Consider the following 25932-nt stretch of genomic DNA (forward strand, 5'->3'; position numbering starts at 1 on the left):
ACTGTCTGAGTTGGTCTAATAAAAGATATCGGATTTACCCAAAGAACCTTACTGTAACCCAAGCTACAGGGCTTGATATTCAGCTCCATTACATGACTAGCAGCAAGGGATCTAATAGGGGTCCTGATTTCTACTAAATATTCACTACTTAGACAAAAAAAACAAATGACAACAAGGATAAGAAAAGCAAGAACACATTTGGTGTTACATGCTGTGGCTCCAGCTTTGAGGGCCTTTCTGGAAATACCACAGTTGTAAATTAAGCTAAAGTGACTGTCTAGGCCAACACTAGCCAAACGATAACAAGTGACATTACAGAATTTATGAACATTTGATATTAGAAAAAAGTAGGGTTTAAATTATGCCTCAAGTTTTAGAACAGGTAGTTACATATGCTTCTGGATACCTTCACTTAAAAGCATTTGCACCGATTAAATCAATATAAATCATCCAAATAAGGGCTGTTTAATAGCCCACAGGCTCTCTCTTGACTACTGCTCTTCCCATTGCTTCTGCTTCTATGGTGGCCATGGGCTCTGTGGTCCCACTCTCTTGCAACATCTGGTTCCTGCCCTGCTCCTGGCGGCAGGGCAGTCAAGAATGGGTCTGTGCTGCCTGCACTCTGTATGCAACCGGGCTTCCTGGGCTGCACATGGTAGGGAGAGAGCTGCTGTGCAGCAAGAGGGAACCCCAGGAGGGCCACCTGTGTGGTGTGCAGCCCACGTGGTGTGTGGCCTGGACATCTGATCTGTGATCCCCCACCATCCAGAGGGGCAGCCCTGATCCCAATCGTGCTATTTTCCTCTATCAACACGATAATCAAAAGGTAAGACTTAAATCATTTGCACACCTGAGGACTGACAAAATCCTGTGTTGAAGGACATCATTAAATCTTCTGTCACTGGCACAATCTTCTGCTCATCACTGCTCCCATCCCCTGTTGACTTCTGGTCATCACTCTCTTCCTCATCTGATGAAGACGATGTAAGATCCTTCTGCTTTTTAGAAATTCTCTTTTTTTCTTTTAAGTTACCCTTTTTGCTTTCCTTAGTGGATCCTCTTTTACTTTTTTTTTTATCATCTTCATAAGATTCTTCATCAGAAGAGGACAAAGAGTCATTATGCTCTTTCTTAGATGCTTTCTTTTTGTGGCTTATCTTTTTCTTTTCTTTAGCTTCTACACGTTTATTTCGTTTATCATCATCAGAAGAACTCTCTCTTTTCTTCCGGGACTGCTCAGCATCTGAAGATGAATCAATCTGCGCTCTCTTAGTTATTCTCTCTCGTAGATTTCTTCTTTTCTTAACCACCTTTTCATTTTTACTTTTATTGTTTTCAGAGGAATTGTAGCCATCTTTCTCTGGAGATGACTTCTCAGCATCAGAAGAAGAGTCATTTTGTTCTTTTTTGTGTCTTTTCTTCTTTAAGTTTTCACTTTTCTTCTCTTCACTTTCTGTTGCTTTTTCATTCTTGAATTTGTCCTCTGAAGAATCACAATTCTGCTCTTTTTTTACAGCCTTCTCAGCACCATCTGATGAAGAATCATCTTGCGCCTTTTTCTTCTTCAGCTCTCTGTTTTTCTTTTCTTTAGCTTGTGTTCTATTTTTACCTTCAGAAGGGCAGCTTTTTGTTTTCTCCAGGTTTGACTTCTCAAGATCCAACAACTCATCCTGCTTCTCTGTTGAAGTTCCCTGGTTTAAATCTCTATTTTTCTTTTCCTTAATGGCTGTTCTCTTACTTTTTTTATCTTCAGAAAAGTTATTAGTGTCCTCTTTCTCTGGGGATGAATTCTCAGATTCATCATTAGAAGATTCATCTCGCTGTTTCTTCACACTTATTTTCTTCTTTTTCTTACTAGAAGTTCCTTTCTTACTCTGCTCCTCTTCAGAGGAATCATCCTGCTTCTCTGTTGAAGTTCCCTGTTTTAAATCTCTATTTTTCTTTTCCTTAATGGCTGTCCCCTTACTTTTTTTATCTTCAGAAAAATTACTAGCCTCCTCTTTCTCTGGGGATGAATTCTCAGATTCATCATTAGAAGATTCATCTCGCTGTTTCTTCACATTTATTTTCTTCTTTTTCTTACTGGAAGTTCCTTTCTTACTCTGTTCTTCTTCAGAGGAATCATCCTGCTTCTCTGTTGAAGTTCCCTGTTTTAAATCTCTATTTTTCTTTTCCTTAATGGCTGTCCCCTTACTTTTTTTATCTTCAGAAAAACTACTAGCCTCTTCTTTCTCTGGGGATGAATTCTCAGATTCATCATTAGAAGATTCATCTCGCTGTTTCTTCACACTTATTTTCTTCTTTTTCTTACTAGAAGTTCCTTTCTTACTCTGTTCTTCTTCAGAGGAATCATCCTGCTTCTCTGTTGAAGTTCCCTGTTTTAAATCTCTATTTTTCTTTTCCTTAATGGCTGTCCCCTTACTTTTTTTATCTTCAGAAAAATTACTAGCCTCCTCTTTCTCTGGGGATGAATTCTCAGATTCATCATTAGAAGATTCATCTTGCTGTTTCTTCACATTTATTTTCTTCTTTTTCTTACTAGAAGTTCCTTTCTTACTCTGCTCTTCTTCAGAGGAATCATAACTGTCTTCTTTCCTGGAGTATTTCTTCTTGGCTTTTTTTGCAGATTCAATTTTACTCAAACTTTTTATTTCTCTTTCTAACTCAGAATCATAATTTGAAGAATCTGAATAGTTCTGTCGTTTCTTTTTTGCAGAAGTAGAGTCTTTAGTTGATTTGCCTCTTTTGGAATCTAAATCTGAACCAGAACTGGAACTTCTTCTTTTTCGTTTTCCACTTTCATCTTTCTTTGATTGTTTCTTAAGATCATTTGTAATCTTCTGAAAATTTTGGGGTGTTTCAGTATTGCTATCAATCTCTGAAGAACTCCGACTTAACATGGCTACTTTTTTAAGGACTGCTGGCATCTCATCAGAATCTGAACTTTGGTCCAGCACATTTGATTTTTTGGATTTAGAAAGTTTACTAGGTTTAGGGCTATCGATAGTCTTGTCAGAAGAATTTCTTTTATCTTGCTTTCTCTTTGATTGGGATGATGACTTTTGCTTACGCTTTTCATTGCCAGTATCATTGCTGTCCTCTTCTGAATTAGACGTTAAGGGATTAACATCTGTTTGACGCCTCAGAGGAGTGGTCTTTACACGTGGGGACCTCCTGAGATCAGATTCTTCTATCAATAAAACAGCATCATTTTGTGGCAAGCATTCATTGCCAGCATCATGGTTTTCTTTTCCAGAATCACAGTTTTCTGCTTTAGATATTGCATCAACATTCTTAGCTTCCTTTTCCAGACTACCCTCTTGATCTTCAGTTTTTACTGGGGAATCAGAAAGGGAAACAGGAGTCAATTTTACAAACAATTCTTTTGTTACTTTAGCTGATGCTTTTAACTTTGGACCTCCTTTAGTGTCTTTCAGAGGAGTATTAGATTTTATATTTGCATTTAGTGTCTCCTGCTCTGCTGCTGCACTTCTACTGCCCTGTTCTTCAGATGCAGTTTGAATTTCCATAGCAGATTCTAGAGTCTCAAAAATATCTTCAGGGACTGAAGTAGGAACAGACACAATATCCATGTCTAAAGCCTCCGTACTATTAGGCTCATATTGAGGTTCTGCATTTGTATCAGACCTTTTATCTTCGCTGCTAGCATTCTTGTTTTCTGTTTGTTCTGTTGCTGGAACACTTTGATCCATGGGCTCATTGTCAGACTGTGCTGACTCAATTTTTTCCTCAGGCTTTACAATGTCCTTCTCTTTTAAGTCTGCATGTTCCTTTACTTCCTTTTTTTTCATTTCCATTTTTTCTGGTCTAGTTTCATTTTTTTTCTCTTTGGTATTTTTTTCTTTGATTTTAGCATCCAAAGCTTGAATCTCCAAATTCAGACCTTCTTCTAATACCTGATGAGCTTTTTTGATGTCACTCAACACAGATTTAAAAGCTTTTAGTTGGCGAACCTGTACAGTGGGATTTATTTCTGAATTTTCTGTTGCCTTTTTCAAAAAATTTACAAAACTAGCATTCATATTTGTTGTAGTCTCAACCAGTTTTTTAGCCTTTTTAAGCAAGTCCTTCGGCACCATAAGTGCTTTGTAGGAATAGGTTAACGAACCAGAATATGAATCATCTATTTTTTTTTCTTCTCCATTACAATTTGAACTATTTCTCTTTGGAGAAAATTTGATTGCATGGTCATATATTTTACTTTTTTCACTCTCAACTTTTATCTTTTTTTTGTTTTGTTGTAATAACTGTTCTAAATTTTCAAAGACACTGTCACATGCAGTGACCAAGTCCAACAAAGGTTCTGGCTGGCAAATGTAGCAGTGCCATTGATTATTTTCATCCATTATAGTTGACAGCTCTTTTCGACCAAGGTTGCGCAGAATGCACTTTTTGCAGAAGGCATTATGGCAAAAGTCACAGCAAATTAAGTTCCCACCTTCAGCACACCATCTGAAATAAGATTAGGAAAATATTAAAATGCTACCTAAAAACAAATTTTATAGATTGTTATACATAAGTATAGTCTCCCACTGTTTCAATATTAAAAAATGGACACTAATAAAAATCAAGAAGTTTTGTTTAGAAATTTAATATGGCAAGCAGATATCTAGACGTTTTTTTTTAAAATACTGAAGCGCCAGAATTAAAACCTGAAAGGCAGTAGATTAAAATGTTGCAGTTTAAAATGCTCAGAAAATGAGAAAAGCCAGGAATATTTAAATAGAGCTTTTAACATCCATCTCAGCTATACTCTAAATACTCTGACCTAATCTCCATATAAGTAGGAAACAAAATTTGTCATGTGAAAAATATTCAAGCCATCCTGTTGTTCCTGAGAACAAAAGGATAGGCCTTTCTGACCTATATCAGATACAGGGCTACAGTACCTGATACGGTACGTGTACTGTATACATTTAAATGCATGCTGAAAACAGGTTTTTGTGGGGGGTGGCTTTTAAGTGCATCTAGTGTATGATGTCTATGGTAAAGACTGAAAAAAGTGAATGAAACCCAGGAAGTTCAGCCAGCCTAGAGTCAAGCAGTGGGGGGAAAAAAAAAGCAGCATTGTGGATGAATCAAAGGTGGAACGAGCACTGTAGGCTTCCAGCCACAGAAACCAAGAACTTCTCTCAGGGATAGTGAGCCCCTATGTACCATAATGAAAACTACTTTCAGGACAGGAAATGAGAGAATAGATTTAAAGCTAGTGGGAAAAACTTAACTGAATATCTTCAAACTGACAGACATTTTAGTCACATGACATTCACCTTTAGTTCATCATCTGAAATGATGCATTTCCTTGCATTTTGTTTGCTAAGTTAGTGTTAAAAACAAGATATGGATGGTAATCATGGGTTATCCAACTCCTTTGCAACTATGAGCTGCACGCTTCATAGATCACACCAGCAGGGTCCACACCAGTGCAAGCCCTGCGTGCTCCCCAGTCCTCCCTATACCAGGCAGACACTCCACACTGTACAGGGCACATTCCCTTCCCTCCACCCTTGCCCTGGACTAGGAACATGGGTGCTCCCTCCATTCTGCTGCACCAGGTATGTTAACCCTCTCCTTCCACTTCTTCCCCCGCTGCATCATGTGCACAGGTGTGCATGTCGCAGCCCCACCTTTAGCTCCCTGGAAACGGGCTCTTCGGCTGCACTGTGCCAAACCCTATGGGTTCCCCCAGCACTGCAGGCTGTATCATGCTGGTCTGCCCTGCCACAGAGTAATGGGGTGAGTGGTGGCTGGGTAGAACCAGATGTGGCTCGTGAGCCACCAGTTGGACAGTCTTGGGTTAGGCATTTCTTGGTTATAAGTGAAGGATTAAACACTCTAATGCTGGTCTTTAACTTTTCACAACTACTCATAAATTATTCATTATTGCTTAAACACGTGAATGTTTATGTAATGTTAATGGTTTACGTTATGTTCATGGTGTTAATGTACTTACCTACATTGTTCATCCATTCCATCTGAATCACGACTAATATCATCACTCATATAATATTTGTAGCAAGTCTTTAAGGAAATAGAACAAGGAAATTTCCATTAAAATTGACAGATGGAATTTAACAACGCTATATATTTACTCTGGTGTATTAAAATCAGACACATAAAAAGGAACACAAGAAATCTGTGCAAGGTGTTCTTTCTTCAAGTTCTGGCTAACTTTACAAAACTGCAATCTTCATCATCTCCAAAAGGTACAGCAACATCTAGATTGTGACTTTTTGGATATAAATGGCAGAACATGCATTTGAAAACTAAGTATGTGTACCTTCTTTGGAGGGCCACAGACCTTCCAAAACATACAAATATACTTGTTCTTCATTATCCAGAAAAATTCTTTCCAAGTTACAGAAGAAAAAAAAAAAAAAAAAAAAAAAAAAAAAAAAAAAAAAAAAAAAAACAATACCAAAGTAAGAAGCAAATAAACCAAAAAAACCCCCACCCACACACTTTCACTGACACAAATTCCTACTGAGATTCTCCTTTCAACTTAATGTTCTTCTTTATGTTAGCAATTAAAGTCTCTCTCTAAACTTTGTGTGCACCAAAGGCTGCTTAAAAGTAACTTACCGGTAAATGAACTCTAAAAACTGTAATACATGGATCACTTACTTGGTCATGTGTAGCAACTACACTTTGCCAGAGGCAGGGCCGTCCCTAGGGGGTGAGAATCAGGGCGACTGCCCCAGGCCCCACAATTTGGGCGGCCCCACGAAGCCAGATGGAGTGGCCATGGCGGCTCTGTGCTGCCACCACTGGCTTTGCATCTGGCCGCTTGCTACCCTCAGCCCCCACCCCTTCGCATTCAGGGGGCTTGGAATCAGGGTGGGGGCAGGGCCCCATGCAGGCTGATTTACCCTGGGCCCCACACCCTGCTCGGGTCATCTCTGGCCAGAGGAAAACGAGGAGTAACAAATAAGACTGTACCACTCAAATGCTACTAATGACTGAAGTCCATGAATTTATAAGGGCAAAGTCTGATGTCCTTATCCAGTCCTAACTCAACCAAAGCACCAAGTGTCAAATCAAAGTTTTGCCTGAACACAGCTTAAATAAAAACTGTAGACGATACCCTGCTGTATTCTTCTGCCCACTCACTCTAGAATTCTGAAGGGCATCAGCAGTGTGCGCGCGCGTATGTGTATATGTGCATGCATGCGCGTTGTAAAATAATTATGTACTCTCATTCAAAATAAAGCATATACTACCTGGTCAGCCAATCTCAAATAAGGTATAGCAAGAACACAAATGACTGAAAGATGCTCAACAAGAATAGTAAGTAAACTTACCATGAAAAAATAAAATAAAATAAAAAAGTCTAGGCCTGTTTCACTTAGGGGATAAAAAAATGGAAATAATGTGGGCCTATAAAATAATGTTGAACAGAAATGACTGTTCCCCCTTTCCCACATGAAAAAAGGGAAACTTAAACTGATAAAAAGTAAACAAAATAGGATACAATAGTCAAGGAAAGTAAATGTTACAAAGTATAACTGAAGGTAAGAGGTTAACAAAAACAGGCCACTGTCTATGCCACAATACTGGACTATATGATCTAATGAAGCATTCAATCTTTTAGCATGTTATTAGACCAACTAAAATACCAAGGCAACATTTGTGGCCTAGAGATCCTGAAGACCATTCTGAAAACTTAAAGTGGTCACCTTCAGGTAGTCTGTTGGAAAAATTTTCCAACAAGATCCACCTTACACAGTCTCTTTCAAAGACTTGATGTACAGGTGTGCTGGAATGGATGGTGCAGGTGGTGTCCTATCCCGCTCAATGCTGTGAGAGTTCTGGGCTGAAATACTGCCCCCAAGCAGCCACTGGAAAAGATTCTGTACCTTATAACAGCTCACAGGATAGTTCTGACTTTTACCAGTGAAAGCATTTCAGCAATCACATCCAAGTGACCAAAAATAAGGCTTTAAAGCCAACTTTCCATCCCTTCTCTGGTGCTGAGCCTTTTGTATAGAAACTTTTAAGATACAAAACTCCATCTGAACTTGCAATACGGTACCACAGTATGAACATGAAGAACCATAAACAGCAAGGAACAGTAATTTTGTAAGAATAAATTCTAAAAATAAATTCAAAAGAAGCCACAATAAACTGAATGCAGTGTATTTTCATGTTATTTTCTTTTCATTTCTCTATCAGTTTCCTTGTTTGTATATCATCATAACTGTGATAAATGAAAACTATCCACACCAAGATTAAACACAATGACACATTTTTATTGAAGAAAAAAAACCAACAAAACAAAAACAAGAAAGAGACATGAAGTAGGAAAATAAGCCTGGCTCATCACATACCTTACAAATAAGAACTTTCAGTGTAGGGTGTCTATAGATTGAATCCTTTTGAAAATGGTTCACCTGTTGCCCACAAGCTGTACAGCTTACAATTCCATGCAGTCCTTCCTCTATAAAGAGGATTATAAACCACACATTAGTTTTCATTTTTTAAAGAAAGGTATAATTACATATTGGATTTTCTTAAAACATTTCTGGTTCAAATTACCCATATACCACAAAGCCCATTTCACTGCTTTGCCACCTGGCTTTAGCAAAAGCTATCTATAACCATTCACCTCTTTAATTGTAATTGTGGGGCAATTTATTTTCTCCCTCTGGGATAGGAACATTTTTCCCTCCTTTATTAATTTGCATACTTGTATTAACTGGTTATTTCATGAACACATACCTCAATTTACTAAAGTCTTGTTACAAATAATTTTCATCATGACCCTGAACCATACACCAACTTTCCTTGTGTTTTATCATTTTTATAAAAATACTACTTCATTTTTAAATAAATATTTTAATTAAGTCATTTCTTTACTACATTCTTGAATTTCTGAATGAGACAAAGGAAACAAATATATACATTATAAATAAAATGCACACTGGTTTCAAACCCTAAAAAATGTATCACTGAAAATATGTTTTGTTCCCCCTCTCCCCTGAGTAACAGGTCATGCTTTTCCACACAGCATCCTGATAAGCTAATAGTCACTTCTTACCATTACTAAATGTTATCTTATTTGGAATTAGAAGTTTTGATAAAAGTACACATTTTGACCATCCTGTTGGCTGCTCTCATCTTCCATCTGGTATGGCAGTCTTGTTGCTGGGGTTAGGGCAGGAGGGAAGGTGGAATTGCAATCTGCAGCATAATCTTACAACACTAATTATTCAATTTAAGAAGTCTTATGATGAATAATGATGTTGCCAAGAAAAAGGAAGTCACTTGAGAAATACCATTTAGCAGAAGCAGTCCCTCAACCAGTTTGACCCCAGTACTTTTTCCTGCCATGGCAAGGGGTTGGACTTGATGATCTGCTCAGGTCCCTTCCGACCCTACCAACTACGAAACTATGAAACCACCACTTTAGTTAGGAATTAAACAGAGGAGCAGACAGAGGATCAAGGAACAGTGGTTCAGCAAGTCAGTTTTCTGGCCACTGCTATATACACTTAGCCTTTCCATCTCTGCCTGTGGAGAAACAGTTTTGCCACAAAATAAAGTTTTATGAAATCAAATCTATGCTTGTAGCGAGTCCTAGGGTCAAAAACAAGCCATCCCTATGACTTGTTCAACTTCTGACTTTCAATTAGTAGAGGCATAAGCTATATGGATTTTATCTGTAAAACTGCAGGTTATACATGGATTGCAAATCAACTGGATTTTGACAATGTGTCAAAAAATCTTCACTGACAACTCAGCTTCCCAGGAACAGAAATAAGAACATTTGGCTGATTTTTTCCACTTTGCAAACTGCTTGGGATTGTATCTATAAAAAGTACAAAGGAAAATCCTGACTGTTCCCATGCCAATTGTGCTATTTTTGTAATTCCTCACATCTTTGAAAGATTTATCCAATCTGTGGCAGCTCAACAGGTTCTTAGAAAGTTTGGAAACAGAAGGAACTGCTAGCTGTCAGCAGATTCCTGTAAAGGTGGAATCTTACAACAACTTTTCCTTCCAGTTCAGGTCTTAAACTGAAACAAATCTGAGGCAGCAAAATTCCAGAATTCATGTCTTGTTACCAAAAAGCTTCATGTCCTCTTATGCTTTTTTACACCATTTCCTTATTCAATAGATTAAATCTAGGAATCTAGATTAGATCTAGGAATATAGATTTTTAAATTTCAAAATTAAGAAACGTGATCTTCCTTCAGACTTCTAGAAATAGTTCCGCCAAAACATGGCTCAGTGCAAGAAAATCCATACTGCTGTCCCCACACGTGTTCCATTGTCAGAGGGTTCCAATTTCCAGAGCTACCACCTTGGCAGCCTTCATATGTAGAGAAAAATACAATTGAGGGGGCACTGTTTGTTTTAGGTGGGGAGGGTTGATGTTTAGTAACTGTCCATAGCCAATTACATTCCTATTCTAAAATATCCAAAAGCCAATTAAATACCAAAACTAAGAAAACTCAGTCATCCTATCCAGAAGTATCCATGTTGCATGCAGTTTAACTGAGCAGGCATTTCACATGCAAGTCCCATGGTATCGTACCTGCAAGGTACTATATGTTACTATGTAAAAAGTTACAGAATACCAAACTTGGACTTGGTCTTTTCAACAGTGAGTTTGTTAATATGGGGTGATCATTAGGCTATCAGCTGTAACATGAAAAAGTGTGACAAGTACAAGGAAAGACAACATAATGATGCAATCAACATGTACAAATCTACTGTTTTAACTATCAGATTTATGTTACATCAGTTTATCAGTATCATACCTTTTGTTAACTGAAACAGTCTTCACAATATGTAATCTGAATTCATTTCAAGTGAAGAAATGAGTAACTTCTAGAATCCAAATAGAAAGGGAGGGGCCTGCGAGGGGAGCCAGTAAAGTATGGAGAAGACATAAGAAAAAAGCCTAAGGCTGCTGTAAAACAACAAAGCTCTCTACTTTTGTTAGGATTTTTAAGACATATTTATTCTTTTTAACCTGCTGAGTTTGGGCCACCAAAATAGATCATGCAATGACCAAATGAATCTCTCTGACAGAGGAGGCCAATGTCTAATAAACTGACATCTCCAAAAGTATTCCCCCACAGAACCATAATGTAGGACTCCTATGCAATGGCTCATTCAATGGATTACATGGATCTGAGCATCCTAGAATATAATACTGTAAGAGGCCACATATTTCCTGCATTCAAACTCTATTGCTCACCGCCTGTAAACAGTAGTGTAACACGGGGTGGGCAAGTGGGGAACATGCCCTGAGTGCCATCTAAAGCAGTGGTTCTCAACCTTTTTGTACCAAGACCGATTTGTAAACATCAGTGGCCAGTCCTGACCGTGCCCCTCACTCCCGACCCACTGCCCCCCACCTTTAGCCCCCAGTGTGGGGGACAGGGGGTGGGTGTATAGGGCAGGTTGAGGTATATGTGGGGCATGGGGGACCTCAAACAGTTCCTTGCAGGCTGAAACTCTAACAGCCTGCAAGAGAAAAGTCATGGTTTCCTATGTTTTTCTCCTTTAAAGAATAATCCATTTTTAAAGTTTGTTGATCCATTTTTAAGTTTGTTTGTGACCCTTTCATATATTCTTGCAACCCTCAGGTTGGGGGGGGTGGCAGCGCGGCGGCTCATCCCAAAGGAACAGCTTTCTTCTGCTTCAGGGTGCCTGCCTCTACGACACATTGAGGCTGCAGGCAATGCATGTCACGGAGTGCAGAGCATTCTGAGAAGGGTAGTTTTGTAGGGCAGCTGTGGCATTTTCTTCTTCAAAAAAAATAGTTGTCTTGATCATAAATTCCAACAAGTGAAAGAAAATGGTTATTTGATGGCATTCCCCATTTTCTGTAATCCACCCGGATAATATTGTTTAGTAAGTCTGTGTAAGCTATAAATATCTGCACATCCTTCATGCATATTTTTTAAAGCCTTCAACCATTTTGGAGAACATCTTGTAGCTTAAGTTAACTGGCAATTAGCTAAGAAATACACCCTTGCAAAAGCGATCCGGACATTCTGCAAGTGCCTTTGGTACAGGACAAAACTTAAATTAACCTATACTTAGTCCTTCCTGAATTAAAATTAGGACTACAAACTTTAGTCCAGGCATGCCATAACAGTCATAAAAAGCAAATAATTTTTAAAAGACGTTCTAAAAATCTAGAGAGGCAGAAGCAGCTTATAAATTTGAAATATCAATTAATCGCTACTTGGGGGGGGAAAAAAATTGAGAAATGAAACAAAACTTCAGTTTAACTTGGCTAAATTATCTGCAAATATGTTTCCAATTTAAAGGAGGTACTTTCGTTCAGAAAGGTTCTCTCAATTATAGCACAAAACCCCTTCAGAGAGAAATTAAGTGGTTCAACCAGCATGTACTATGAGACCAAGATGCAATACTAAAAACACTAGATGGGAAAAAATAACTTCTTGTTCTCCTTTTAAGAAAGGGAGAGGAAGAGATAACAGATTTGAAAGCTTTGCTGACCCAGGCTGAAGAAATGAAAAACTGCAACCAATTATCAATAGATTAAGGAATAGTTTATGAAGGAAATAGGTGAAGAAATAATCCTTTCCCCCATATCACAGAAGTCAGGCATGCAAACTTAGATCTTGGTATTTGTCTGCCTTGGAACAAAAAAATTTCATTTGGTTCTCTCTGCTGGATCAAAAATATTCTATTGATGTCTGGAGCAGGGGAAAAAATGGGCCAAACCATAGAAAGTCTCTTGAATTATAAACTTAAAATATACCACTAGGATTATCTGGATATGCATCTAGCTGGGGTCATCTAGACCCAGCACTCTTCCCTGCCTATGCAGGGGGTCAGACTCGATGATCTATTGAGGTCCCTTCTGACCCTAACTTCTATGAATCTATCCAAGTCTGAGCTACTGCTTAACATAAACCAGGGACAGGCAATTATTTCGGCTGGAGGGCCACTTACCAAGTTTTGGCAAGCTGTCAAGGGCTGCATGTGTAGCCCCCCCCACCTTGACAAGTGCCCTGTCCCCTGGTCACCATCTTGTGACTGGAATTCCCACCCTCTAACCCCTGGCCTTTGCCAACAAAAGTCCATCCCCTTGGCCACGGAAGTACTCCTTTCAGGAAGGGGTTTGGCCATCTCAGAATCAGAAAAATAGCAAATTATATTTTAAAATAAGTGAACATCTAAAACATCATTTGATTTCAAAAAATATTTCTGTCCTGATTTACATACGTTTGTGTAGTGCACATAGACATGATTGTATATAATAGCTTAAAATAAAGTCTTACTCTTGTATATTATGGGGGGGGGTATATGAGGTGTGCGGAGTGCGGGGGTGTCTGTGGAGGGTGGGTAGGTGTGGGGGGTGTGGGAGTGTGTGTGGGGGGGGAAAATGTGGAACTCGGTCTACAAATGCACACACCCCTCTTCCCTCTCTCCCCACCACCCACCCACACACTTCCTCCCCCTCCGCCCCGTCCCCACACACCCCAGGTACCGGTTCAGGCCCCGTGCTCCATGGTCTGGCAATGCAGCTGGGAGCCACATGGTGCTGGAGCAGGGCGGGGTCAGGGAAACAGGGAAATGGCTAGGGGTGGGGCAGGGCTGAGCGACTGCATCCTACTGCCCCTGCCTCCTTTCATCTTTGTCAGGCAGCCAGACACAGATAAACATGAACATTTTCTAAATTTTTTAGGGGCCTCGCAGGCTGGATAGAATGGCCTGGTGGGCTGGATGCAACGCACAGGCCAAATTTTGCCCGCCCCTCATGTAGACCCATAGGAATTTCCCAAATGAATTCCTGGTTAAACTAGATCTTATTATCTCAAGAAATATATAATCCCATTTTAAACATTTCCAGTTATGGAAAATTCACACCTCCTGTTAAAAACACCTGTTCCAACAAGATTTGACGAGTCTCTGCCTGAGAACTGAAAAGCCCTCTTATGAAATTTCTCTACTGATATACAGAGATTGTGATCAACTCATCTTTAATCCTTTATGCAAAGAGTTAGTTAGTAGGGCTGTACAAAATGGCACTGTCCTGTTCCAACATGAGTTTCGAGGGTTCCACAGAACAATGTTTTGCTTTGAATTTCATTTCAATTTGAAACAGCTGTTCCGTTCTGCTTCATCAAAACAGTGAGGCTGTTTTGATGCTTCGCTCATTAGCTATAATGGGGAAACTTGAAACAACCTCTACCATTTGGCAGGCAGATTGGGGCAACGGGCCCCGATCTGCCTGCCAGATGAAGGAGGGAAACCAGTGCTACCACTTGGGACTGGGAAAGGGAACTGAGCCCAACTGCTCAGTTCCCCTCCCCAGAGCTACATTGGGCTGGGGATGGGAAGTCAGCCCAGCTGGCTGCACTGTGATCAGCTTCCTGCAGCCTGGCGGTGGGAGATGGGGAGAGCCAGGGCTGTGCTCCCAGCTCCTGCTAGGAGCGCAGCCCTGGTTCTCACCTGTCTCCCATCACCTTGCTGCTGGCTTTGAAACTCGAAACATTTTGACTAGCCTCGTTTTGTTTCAAGGCTGTTTTGAAGCCCTTTGTTTCGATTCAATTTTGCTGTTTCGAGCTCAAAATGAGTCAAAACAGTGTTGAATTGAAACAGCCAGCGAAATTTCACAGGGCCCTATTAGTTAGCCGTGTCAGTTTGAAAGTCAGGCAAAAAAAGGGGTAGTGATGCACTTTTAAGACTAACTAAATTAGACATGCATAAACTTTCCATAAGCAACAGCTTACCTGATCAGATGCTATGTTCTGAAGGGAGCTGCTGCTTATGAAATTCTGTAAAGGTGCACCTCTACCTTGTATTCTACCTAATCCACTGTGATAGCCTAAACAGACTGAGCCCTAAGATTTTCACCAAAATGCATTATTTTCTGATTATCATCATCAACATCATGGCTCCTCTCTAAATCTCTCCACTATTTCAAGAGCTGGACATAGTGTTTTAATGCGGTTTGCACTAATACCACATACAGAGATTGTGGCAGAGCACCAGCAGGGTGCTTGCTACTCAGGGACATTGCAAGCTCTGTGGGAGCTTGCCAGCTGAGCAGCTGGGAAAGCCCTTCCCAGGAACCATTTTAAGGAAGGTGGCTGTCAGAACACTCATGGTGCTCTGCCACTTTAAGAACTGGGCTAGCAGGCAGGTGTGGCCCAGTCCTGATAAGCAACCATCTTAAGCCCCAGGCCAGCAGGGCTGGAGGCAGCAGTTCCTGCCTGGTGCTGAGGAAGGAACATCTCCTGGTGGATCTGGTGCTCCAGAGACAACACGGAGGTAAGGGCAGGAGCTATGGGGTGGCTTGGAGGCTCCTGGTCCTAGGCATGACCTAAAACTGCACCCTGCTGGGACAGGGAGGCCTAGTGGTCCTGCCAGTGGCGCGGCAGAGCCAGCAAATGCCAGGTTCGAGGACCATCCTGGTGCAAGGCAGGTTGGGCTGCCTTAATAACCCCTGCCCCCACCATCTGGATGGTCACTAGTAACAGTGAAGGGAGTTAGAGCCAGCCATATCCAGGTAGGACACCTGAGCCCAATGAGGCGCAAGGCCCGAAGTTGGCACCTGAGCCCGTTTGGGGTGCAAGACCCCAATAAGAGGGAGATGGGAGCCAGGTGTGCCCATGGGTGGCACCTTCGCCCTTTAGGGTGCAAGACCCTGGGAGAGAAGGAGAGGTGTGGGTCAGGCACACCACCAAGGGGCACCTGAGCCTGAGGGAGAGTTTGGTCCCGGGCCCCAGAGAAGGGGGCAGAGTACTGAGTTGAGGCCCTGTTAACTTGGGGGATCAAATTTAGCCCAGGTAACCCTTTGGGCGCCTGAGGCCATAGGTGGGCCTGAGGCCAGCTGGAGGGCAGCAATGGAGAAGCCATGGAGAAATAAGGGGGAAAGTCAGCAGCCCCAGATGGAGAACAGCTGGGGGGAGTCACCCAACTATGAGACAGGGGCAGAGTCCGCACAGTATTTTGCGAACTGCCCAACACTCGCTCGGATGAGGGTAGCGGGAGATGCTCAAAAGGCCACATACTTGCTGGCCGGGGAGCAAAGGGAATCAAGCCCAAGGACCTTCCGGCTGTGGGCAGGGTGAGTGTAGCCCTGAAGAAACGGAGGGGCAACATAAAGAGAAGCTCAGCAGGAGCGCCATGACAGAGACCATGTGAGAGGCAGTGGAGTGAGAGAGGGTGGTGGTGGGAGTGTGGCCTGTAACAGGGCACGTTGTGAGAGGCCTAATCCTATGAGTTGGGCCCAGCCTCAGGCCAGAGATTTGCATGATTGTTAGAAACATCTGTGAGGCATGGGACATCTAAGGGGAGGTGGGAGCATGTACTAAAGGCCCTAGACACCAGGGCCCAGAATGGGCAGCCTCCTGCTCATTTAAGATCTTGATTACTTAACAGCAAGACATGGCAGGAAAGATAAGAGGGCGGCGTAGCCAAAAGCAGTAGGACACCAGCACTGTGGCTGGTTGGGGAGCAACCACATTCACCACAGAGATAAAAAAAATAAGTTCTCTACTTCTTCATATTCCCTTGCTTATAAGTTTATGAACTGCACTGGCCTTTTCAGCCACGTTGGGTCACAATGGGAGTTCACATTTAGCTGATTATGCATCGTGATGGAATTCCACACCCTCCCCCCAATCTTCTTCAGAGAATCACTGATTCCTCAGATAGAACTGCCCAATAGTAAGTCTGTTTTTAGTTACTACTATGTTTGTTCAGATTTGGATATCTGAAACATACAGTTTGCTCCTGCCCAAACTACCAACAAAGTCTAAAATGTCTCTTATCAGTGATCTGTCTTCTTCATTCTTTATCACTTCCCAAATCTTTCAGTCATCAATAATCATGTTATCTTCCACAACACTGTTAAACATGTTAAATAGTTAAGGGAAAAAACTATCCCCGGTGGACTGTAACTAGAAACGCACTTGCTTGATCATGACTTCCCTACTTACAATTCTACCTCTGGGCCAACCAGCAAGTTTTTAATCCATGTAATGGACGCTACATGGATTTCTTAATTAACATGTTGGGTAGCAACAAGCCAAATGCTTTACAAAAGCCCAACTATGAGTTAACTAACCAAAGCTAGCAACTTAAAGGTATTAGTTAGTATAAGGAGATATAATTTCCGTAATTTAATACAAATGCTCCAAGAATATGGATTGATGACCCCCTTGAACAAATGTAAAAGAGTACTGATTTTTTTAAGCCCAAAACTCAATGATTATTCATCTTCAAACAAAGATTAAATAAATGCCCTACTGGGTCACATAACCAAGGCACACTGTGTAAGACTGTTCAAAATCTTCCCTTGAAAGGTAGAGGAAAGGAAGTTCTGAATGTTAGCCTTATTTTTAGCTACAACACATATGTATACTAGATTTATTTGGAAGCCTAAAACCAGTTTAGACACATATTCCCAAGATCCGCAAATTCCAAACGCCACTGATGATGAACCCTGAATAAAAGACAACTCCCAATGCCATACTACAGGAGTACCTCACCTGCCTGAAGATGGACCATATTTTATTGAACTTTACAGAAGGCTCCTGTGAACCCTGACACACAATTGTTGTCATCTCATATAAATGCAGTAGGTGTCATCAGTCTAAGGAAGAGGCAGCTAAACAGTAGTCAGCCACATTTTCTCTGCAATTTTTCAAACCTTGTATGTTAGGAGACAGAACTGCTTCCCTTTCCTAGTGTCTGAAGTGGCACTGAGAAAGACAGTAGGACTTGGGCTGTAAACACCTCACAAAAATGTCTTCACATTTTTTTTTTTTATTTAAAATTCATTACATAGAATCAAAGATCTGAACACTAATGCTAAAACACAGACCATCCCAGTTCTACCAATTATTAAATACTAACAATACTTGAGAAATTTAGAACTCTACATTAATAACCAAGAACAAAAAGAGATGAAGAAAAAAATATGACCATTCGGCAAGTGTAAAACAAGAGATTGATTATGGGCGTGTTGCCTTTTATAGCTGTGGCCAGAAGCCTTCTAATTCTAGAACAGCAGAGATGTAATAGTTTTATTACTACTAACATTTTTCATTTTTGAAAAAGCAGGGCATGCAACTCCTAGTGAAATTTTGCAGGCATTCATGTGAAAACATATACCAGATGGAGTATCAGACTGTTTTTACGGTACTGTACACAGATTATATTCATGATGTTCTGCATCCCATGACTCTAGAACTGACAGAAGCTGCATGCTTAATTGCTAGAACTATTCTTTAACTAATATAAGTCTGTTATACCCGATCTAGAACTACTTTCCTAAATCACATATAGCAAAGAGATACCAATACTTAAATAGTTTCTAATATAATAATTTCAACAGCATAATTAAAAATATACCATGTGACCCCTCAGGTAGACAATTTAGAGCAAAAAATGACCAAAAAGTACAGCAATAAGTCTCATACATGCATGTGCAAGAAAAACATTATGCTTCTTCAAAGTCATTTTTAATCCTTTTAAATCCCACATCACAACTGTGGAGGAAAAAAAAATGGTAAACAAAAGAATTATTAAATAAGGAAAACTAGGCTGGAACAAGTCTGTTGCATGACCCAGTGGGGAGGAGGAAATGGGAAGATGCGAGAGCTATTCACCCAGTTATCCTAGCTACTGTTTTTGGTATGTGAAATAAAATATTATTGATAAAGATAAGGGAAGAGAAATGTATGGTTGCCCCTCCCTGCCCACCTTTTGTTTATTTAAATGGCAGTGCATCCCTTAGGTCGTGCATGTCTGACTTAATCTTTTCTTGCTGAAAAATCCATAAGGGACATAAATTTGTATTATCCGTTAGCAGCTACCTACCCTCATATCAATTCAGTGGAAGCAGAGGAAAACTGACTGGCATAACATCTTTCCACGGATGACCTCAGGAATGGGCCCAATAGCCAGCCCAGCAATTAAATGCATCTGGGACTTTATGTTTAATTCTTCCTTGTCAACTAACATCCTGTAAGCCAGAGGAGAACATGTCCCTACTTAAATGTGAAGGGATCTCTTGGAGACTCTTTGAACATGTTCAGTGGGGTTCCAACATCATTCCCTAGAAAGGAATATTGCATTATAGCTCAGTGGAACCAAAACTCTATTTTTTAGAAGAGAGACTGGTTTATACAGAACACCTCATGAAGTATTCTATGGTTACCCAAAACAAAATATTTTACAAGAATTAATCTTAGCTTTCACTGCTGCTTTGGAAGGGCAGCAATGGAGGCTAATTTTGGCAGGCTAGAATTTTTAATGAACAAAAAGCCAGAAGTGTGGAGGTATTTTTAAGATAATTTATAGGAAATATGTACAATTTTTAGATGTACCAAATGTGGCCATAAGCAGCAATTTAAACCCATCTTGAAACATGTTTTAAATAGTATTTACCTCCACGCTTTTTGGGAGCCTCAGGTTTCATTTTAACGGTATTTCTGCTTCTAAATTCAGGCCCTTTAAAATCATCTTTGTCTTCATTCAGCACTGGCTCTGGTTGTACAACCACTGTACCTAGAATGATTTCATTTAAAAATTGGAAACCATTACACATCCAAGTGAAGTGCAAGAGTCCTGTTTAAATAAAAGCCAACATTGCACATATTTCTTTTTCCAAAATTACTATCTGATGACTAACTGATAATGCAGTTCCTAATATACAGGTGTCCATATCAAAAACACCAATACCACATACCTCAAAACTGGCACTTATTACAATTGCAGGGCAGAATGGGCCATGGAGAATTAACTACCCTCTACCCCAAGAACTGGTCCATGCAGAACAGAATGAAATCAGAAAGTCAAAATGGTGGAACCTAATAGGCAGATATGTTGCAGCTAAAGGACTTTCTTTAGGACAGCTGATTCTGAATGTATCAAAAGCCTTAGAAGTTACCACTCTTTGTCTTTTTTGAAAAGCAAAATATAAACAAATCTCATTTTCCCTTTTACAAAATTCTGATAATTGCCTAAAGTTTGAATTTAACCAGAGAACAATCTTAATGTTACAGGAAGAGAAATATGTTGTTTTATATAAAGAGTTTTAATACTTGGGTCTCCAGGATACTTTGTAGAAAATAAAATACTCTATGAATATAACCTCAAAATGACTTTCTTGTACAAGGACCTATAGTAATTAAAAAATTTTAAAAATCTTACAGGTAAAAAGGAAGGTCAAAAGAAAAGAAACTACAGTTAAGAATGAAAGACGGGGTGGGGGTTGTGTTTTGCTTGGGGTTTTTTTTGTTTGTTTTTAAATACAATACCTTACCCAAAATCCAATATGCCAATTTAAAGTGAATATAATTTTTTTTAAACAGTTCAAGAGTGGACTTTCCTTTTAATGCTCTCAAATATTTTAAAAGACAAAGGAGTAAAATTTGAAAAATTAAGAGTCTGCAAGTTAATCAAAAGCCAAAAGGTATAAGTACACAAACATGTTACTGCAAAAAAATAAAATAAAAATGAAGGAGAGGGTTTTTACAGTATGTCACCTGTTCCACAAGAACTATTTGGGTACACACTTTCACCTGCAGTACATAACTCATAGCAGTTTAGCCCTTCATGAAAGAAAGGTAGAGTCCCACAGCAGTAAAGAGTGTGCACACAATCACTTACCATGGAGCAGCTGACATGATTTATTGTTTATCCCAGGGATGGGCAATTATTTTGGACGGAGGGCCGCTTACCGAGTTTCGGGAAGCCATCGAGGGCCACATGACAGGCAGCTGGGGGTAGATAAGTATTCATTTTCTAAATTTTTTAGGGGCCCCGCGGGACAGATAGACTGGCCTGGCGGGCCACATCCGGCCCACGGGCTGCATTTTGCCCACCCCTGGTCTATCTCCATGCTCCAATAACTAGTTTGCATGCCCATGCCATACATTTTGTTCTTAAAAGCAACTTTAGCAGGGTTTGAAAACTTTACAAAAGAAAAAAAAAAAAAAGTGTCATGTCTCTTTCTGTAAAAAATATCGATATCAGTGGATGTTTGATATTAAGTAGTCAATGTACACTGGTCAATCCATAGATTTAAGTATTTGGGACTCAAAATTGATGGCAGACGTCTTTTAACCTTTTGAACAGTAAATCCTCAGTATAAGGTATTTTTAAAGTTGGTACTTGACAAAAAAAAAGAAAAACAAGTATGAAAAACAAGTGGTTCTTCTGAAGTATTTAGGCGCAGTCCATAATTATCTTGGAACTAATCTGTAGAATTTAGACAGATATTTAGAGAGAATAAAGGAACAGCATGAACTACCTTTTGGCAAGCTTTTCATGTCAACATCATTTTCTGAGTTTTCATTTGAAACATCTTCGTTTACAGTTTCATCTAAGGTTTGCTCATCATCTGATCCAACATATTTTGTCACCACAGTAGGCTTCCTGTACAGAAAAAAAAATCCCAAATTGTGATTAATATTATATTATATTATATATAGTAATATAGGACTACATAGCACTCTGCAGTCAAACCCAAGCTGTATGGAACAAGAACTTTGGAATTCTGTATTGTTTTTATTTTGGGTTTTTTTTGCCCCAAACCATAAACAAATCTTGAAGAATAAAATAGATCAAGCGCTCCACTACCTAGTCAGAGTGGCAAAAGATGGGCAAAGCCCCCATACCACTAAAGCCCCAGCTCACCAACTGAATCTGGCTTGTGAGCTGTAGGTTGCCAGCCCCTGACGTAGATCAACCCAACTCCACTAGCTTAAATGGATCTATGTCAATCTGTACTAGCCTGGCTTAGCATGCAAACTGTTTCTGTAGACCAATTTAGGAAGACCCCAAGATCACAGGAAGCATTGTGCGCGTTATTTTCAAACTGACCTTTTCGAACGTGACGATCCTAAAGATTTGGATCTTTCTGAAGAACTATTGCCCTAAAAGCAGGAAGAAAAATAATATTATTAAAAAAAAAGTCACAAATATCTAGTTGTGTGACCAGGTCATATATGTCAATAGAAATACAAAATGTTGGTATCATTTACAAATAAGAGCAACTTAAAATCATCTTCTGCCTTAAACCAATCATGTCTCATTCTTATTCTATACCACATTTTAACTACCAAGCATAGAAAAATAAATTTTATCAGTTTTGCTTAATATATACAATTTTAATTACCCTAGCACACTGGTGGTGTAACGGCATTTTGAGAAACACGGTTTAATATAGCGTTTCAACTTAAAACATTTAAAACGAGGTTTTAAAACTCAATATAAACATACAATATGTCAGAGTATACTAAGAAATATTACTGTGATTTAAGGCTTCTACAAAAACACTCTAATGGAATGAATTTGCATGAAATTGAGGCATTTTATTAATGAAAAAACGGTCCCTACATCAGTTTTTCTTTTCCTGCTGGGCTGTCGTCGTCAGTCAGTCCGGCCTGCAGTGACACTCATTTGGCCCATGCAGACTTGGCATGGCTCACTCTAAAGCTTATTAATGCTCCTGGGTCACCAAAGGGCTATTCAGGGTCTCCCAAGTCTTTAAGGAGTCCTCTCTTCAATGCATTCAAGGTTCTCGGGTGTGACTGGCCACATAGCAAAGCTACAGTCACGTATGCCTATTTGACTGGCTTTGCACTGCTGTGATGTACCTCAGAGAAGGGAAGTGAGAATTTCTGAGGTTATGTTCCCTGGTTTTTGGCATTATGGTCCGCTGAGTTAATCTGAGTCTTGCCCTAATGAACATATGGAATTTTGGACAATTGTGAAAGGCTCTGGAAAACTATCAATATGTAAGTGCCCTTAGTTTGCATTGATACTGCAGAGTTAGTGAAGTACCTGAGAAAGTGTAAACAGCATTTGGGCTTGAGTTTTATCTCAGGCTGGGCGAAATAGCTTGGGCATGAAGTACCACAATTCTCAACTGATAGGTTTTGGGTACAGACAAGAACTAGGTTAGAGCCCACATGGAAGTAAGAACCCAAGTTAGCTTTTCAAATAAGGCACTAGGCTTGGTAGTTATATATATGTTTAGTTGAAGTGTCAACCAAACTGCTTCTAAAAAGAATACAGATGCTAATAAAATATACCATGTGAAGATATACCAGTGTTTCCCAACCTTTTCCAGCCCAAGGCACACTTGCATTAATAAAAATTTTCTGTGGCACAGCTGTTAAGGCATTCCCCATCCTCATAGCTATTGTAGCTCATTGCCATGGCAAAATTCCGCAGGACACCTGTTCATTTCTGACGGCACACCATTGTGCCACCGCAGCACACTGGTTGGGAACCACTGACATATACTAATGTATTCAATAAAAATACTTTTTAAATTTTGCTTATGCATAACATTTCCTACATCTCTCATAATTCTTTTTAAAAACAGGTATATTTAAGTACTTACAGTTATTTGGATAAACTGCATCTAAGCATAAATAGGAGCCAGAGTTTAATTATTATTCACTTTTACTCAAATATAGCCTGTTTTCATGCAAATATCAAAGAAAGGTTAAGAATAAAAGTATAAACAAGCAGAACCTCAGTTTGCCATCCGTTTGACCGCAAAACTGGTAATTCTTCATTAAAAAATCTGCAGCATCTATCTTCCTAATTCTCAGGAAAAGCTTAGTAACGTTTTTTTTAACTTAGTACTAATAATAAAACTTTGCAAATTAAAGTAGATTAGAAAACGTATCATAAAAAATTATGAAGTGACAAAAATCTCAACTAAAATTGGCAAAAAAATACATTTTGTGATGCACTATTTTTATTTCTCACTGTAAAAGTGCAGTTCCTTCCTTCTTCATAAGCCACAATGAGAACATAAGAAAAGCCATTTTTTGGGTGAGACCATAGGTCCATCTTGCCCAGCATCCTGTGTCACACAGTGGCAGAAAGCAGATGCTGAAAGGGAGAGTGAACTTGGTTTGACCAGGGGGGTTTTCACCATTGTTCCGCTCTCACTTGCAGCCTCAAGCAGTTCCAGTCTAGGAAGTTTAATTTAGAGGCTGTATCCCTAACTCCCATGCTCAACATCTACTGATGCCCCTTTCCTCCAATAATTTTTCCCATCTCTTTTCTAAATCTAGGTAAACTATCACTTTCCACAACATCTAGTGACAATGAGTCCCACATTTTAATGACACTGCGTGAAAAAACTTCCTTTTGATAGTTTTAAATTTACTACCTACTAATTTAAGACCTTTAGTTCTTGTGTTGAGAAAAAGTAAATAATAAATCCCTATTTACTTTCTCTTCACCATTTAGTATTTTGTAAAGCCTTATCATGCCCCCCCAGCATCTCATCACTCATGTCAATTTGTAAAGTTCCCTTTTCTATTTTTGTAGTTTAATATGCTAAGTATAATTTGATATAAATTAGTCTAAATATAATCTCCGAGCACCTGATTTTTAAAGAAACAAATGAGTGTATCCAGTGCTTTTTATGCCAGTCACTTTCCTTCACATGCATTACTGAAAATTCAAATGTGTACACTTCATTCCTACCTCTTCCCTATTATTTTCCATTGGAGTTGGACTGTTTTCAGGCTCACTACTTTTATCTGTAGAGAAGAAAAAGTAGAATTCACTCAGTAGCAGAAATCGCTGACAATTATACATGATTGTTTGGAAAAAATGTTTTATCAGCATAACTGAAAAATGGGCATGAATTTTGTAACTAAACTTTTGCAGAATACTTATCATTTGTTGCTCATAAACTAGCAATTTTTACACGCACGTTTTTATGTATTTTTAAGAAGTTGTTGGAAATATTTTTCAACCTTTCTTCATTCACAAAGAAATAAAAAAAAAGAAGCCACATTAAATGCATATTTGCCTCAAAAAGTGGGAATAATTACATTTCTCAAATCTCTTAAATGATTTTAAATGGTTATTTCCCACAGAGAGGAGTATGATTATGGCCTTGCAATCTAGAGATCTTACTATATGCAACTAGAAATAAATACCCTCTCATTTGAAATTGGGGATTCTTTTTCCAGTTATACAGGCCTCCCATGTTTAGTCCCAATAGTCTGTGGAATCTTAAACTCTAAATGCTTTATTATTCCAAAACTGATTAACACCTGTTCTGAACTACTGGCTAGCGTAATTTTGAGAGTAATCCTATGGTACTGTTGCCAGAGAAAGGAAACATTTCCATTTTGGTGTTTTCTTTTTTTTCCCCACCAATTCTTGTTCAAGATTGCCCAAAGGTCTAGAATGTTAAAAGTAGGTCTCATAAAAATGGATTATTGGAATATATGAGACTGAGGTGATAGTAAGATGGAGAGGAATGTTATGTTTCATACAATTATTACACGTATTTAAACTAGGTGGGACTGACAACACTGCCTATTAAGGTTTCCCAGCATTCTTGAATATTATAAAAGCCTTAGTCCGTCTGTCCATAATGCTTTATTCGCACTCCCAATCAGAGTGCGAGCGCTTGGACAGGAGGTGGCAACTGTGCTGCCACGACAGTGGCAATGGAGCAGCAGCCTGAGGCAACAGCAGCAATGGACCCGGGGAGGGAAGGAGTGTCGAGGCTCTGGCCCTGACCCGAAGGGGGTTGGGGGGGGGGAGAGAATGGAAATCAGCCCTGGCCCAAGGCAGCAGGGGGCAGGCAGGGAGTAGCCCCAGCCTGAGGTGGGGGCAGGTGCAGGACTCTGTCCCTCCCTCCCCGCCTGCCCCCGCCCCTGATCATTCTTGACTGGCAATTTGCTATTTTTCCAGTATAAGAACCTATTTCCTTTGTTCATATCTTGGCACAACTTTAACTACTGAGCTAAAATATTCTATGGTGGAAATTTAGCATGGGCTGAATTTGTCTGGGAAAGTTTTAAACAAGTGATTCAGGCATTTCTGTGAATGATGCTAGCAAAAAAATACATTGTTTTGTCTGTGTGAAATTCTTGAAACTTTTTCTTTCAAATATTTTAGCATTCCTATGTTTTC

General features: G+C 39.6%; 1 protein-coding gene across 6 annotated transcripts in view; it reads right to left on the reverse strand.

The window, feature by feature from the left end:
• Nucleotides 1–25932, reverse strand: part of ATRX (ATRX, chromatin remodeler) — a 139042-nt gene that overhangs the window by 107738 nt on the left and 5372 nt on the right. For 3 of the 6 annotated variants that reach the window (XR_003096056.1, XM_006032696.3, XM_025214449.1), the window contains exons 2-9: nucleotides 24484–24539; nucleotides 23381–23401; nucleotides 21853–21905; nucleotides 21281–21405; nucleotides 19414–19533; nucleotides 8349–8458; nucleotides 5975–6042; nucleotides 851–4473 (exon numbers count right to left, since the gene is read on the reverse strand). Coding sequence is in view for 5 of the 6 variants with exons in the window: in XM_006032696.3 (XP_006032758.2) it covers nucleotides 851–4473; nucleotides 5975–6042; nucleotides 8349–8458; nucleotides 19414–19533; nucleotides 21281–21405; nucleotides 21853–21905; nucleotides 23381–23401; nucleotides 24484–24504 (4141 nt within the window). In the remaining variant the exon portion in view is untranslated. The remainder of the gene's footprint in view (nucleotides 1–850; nucleotides 4474–5974; nucleotides 6043–8348; nucleotides 8459–19413; nucleotides 19534–21280; nucleotides 21406–21852; nucleotides 21906–23380; nucleotides 23402–24483; nucleotides 24540–25932) is intronic. The other 3 variants (XM_025214447.1, XM_014524223.2, XM_025214448.1) reach the window with 3 other exon arrangements.

This window comes from Alligator sinensis, unplaced genomic scaffold (assembly GCF_000455745.1).
Source record: "Alligator sinensis unplaced genomic scaffold, ASM45574v1 scaffold1196_1, whole genome shotgun sequence".
Classification (NCBI taxonomy): Eukaryota; Metazoa; Chordata; order Crocodylia; family Alligatoridae; genus Alligator; species Alligator sinensis.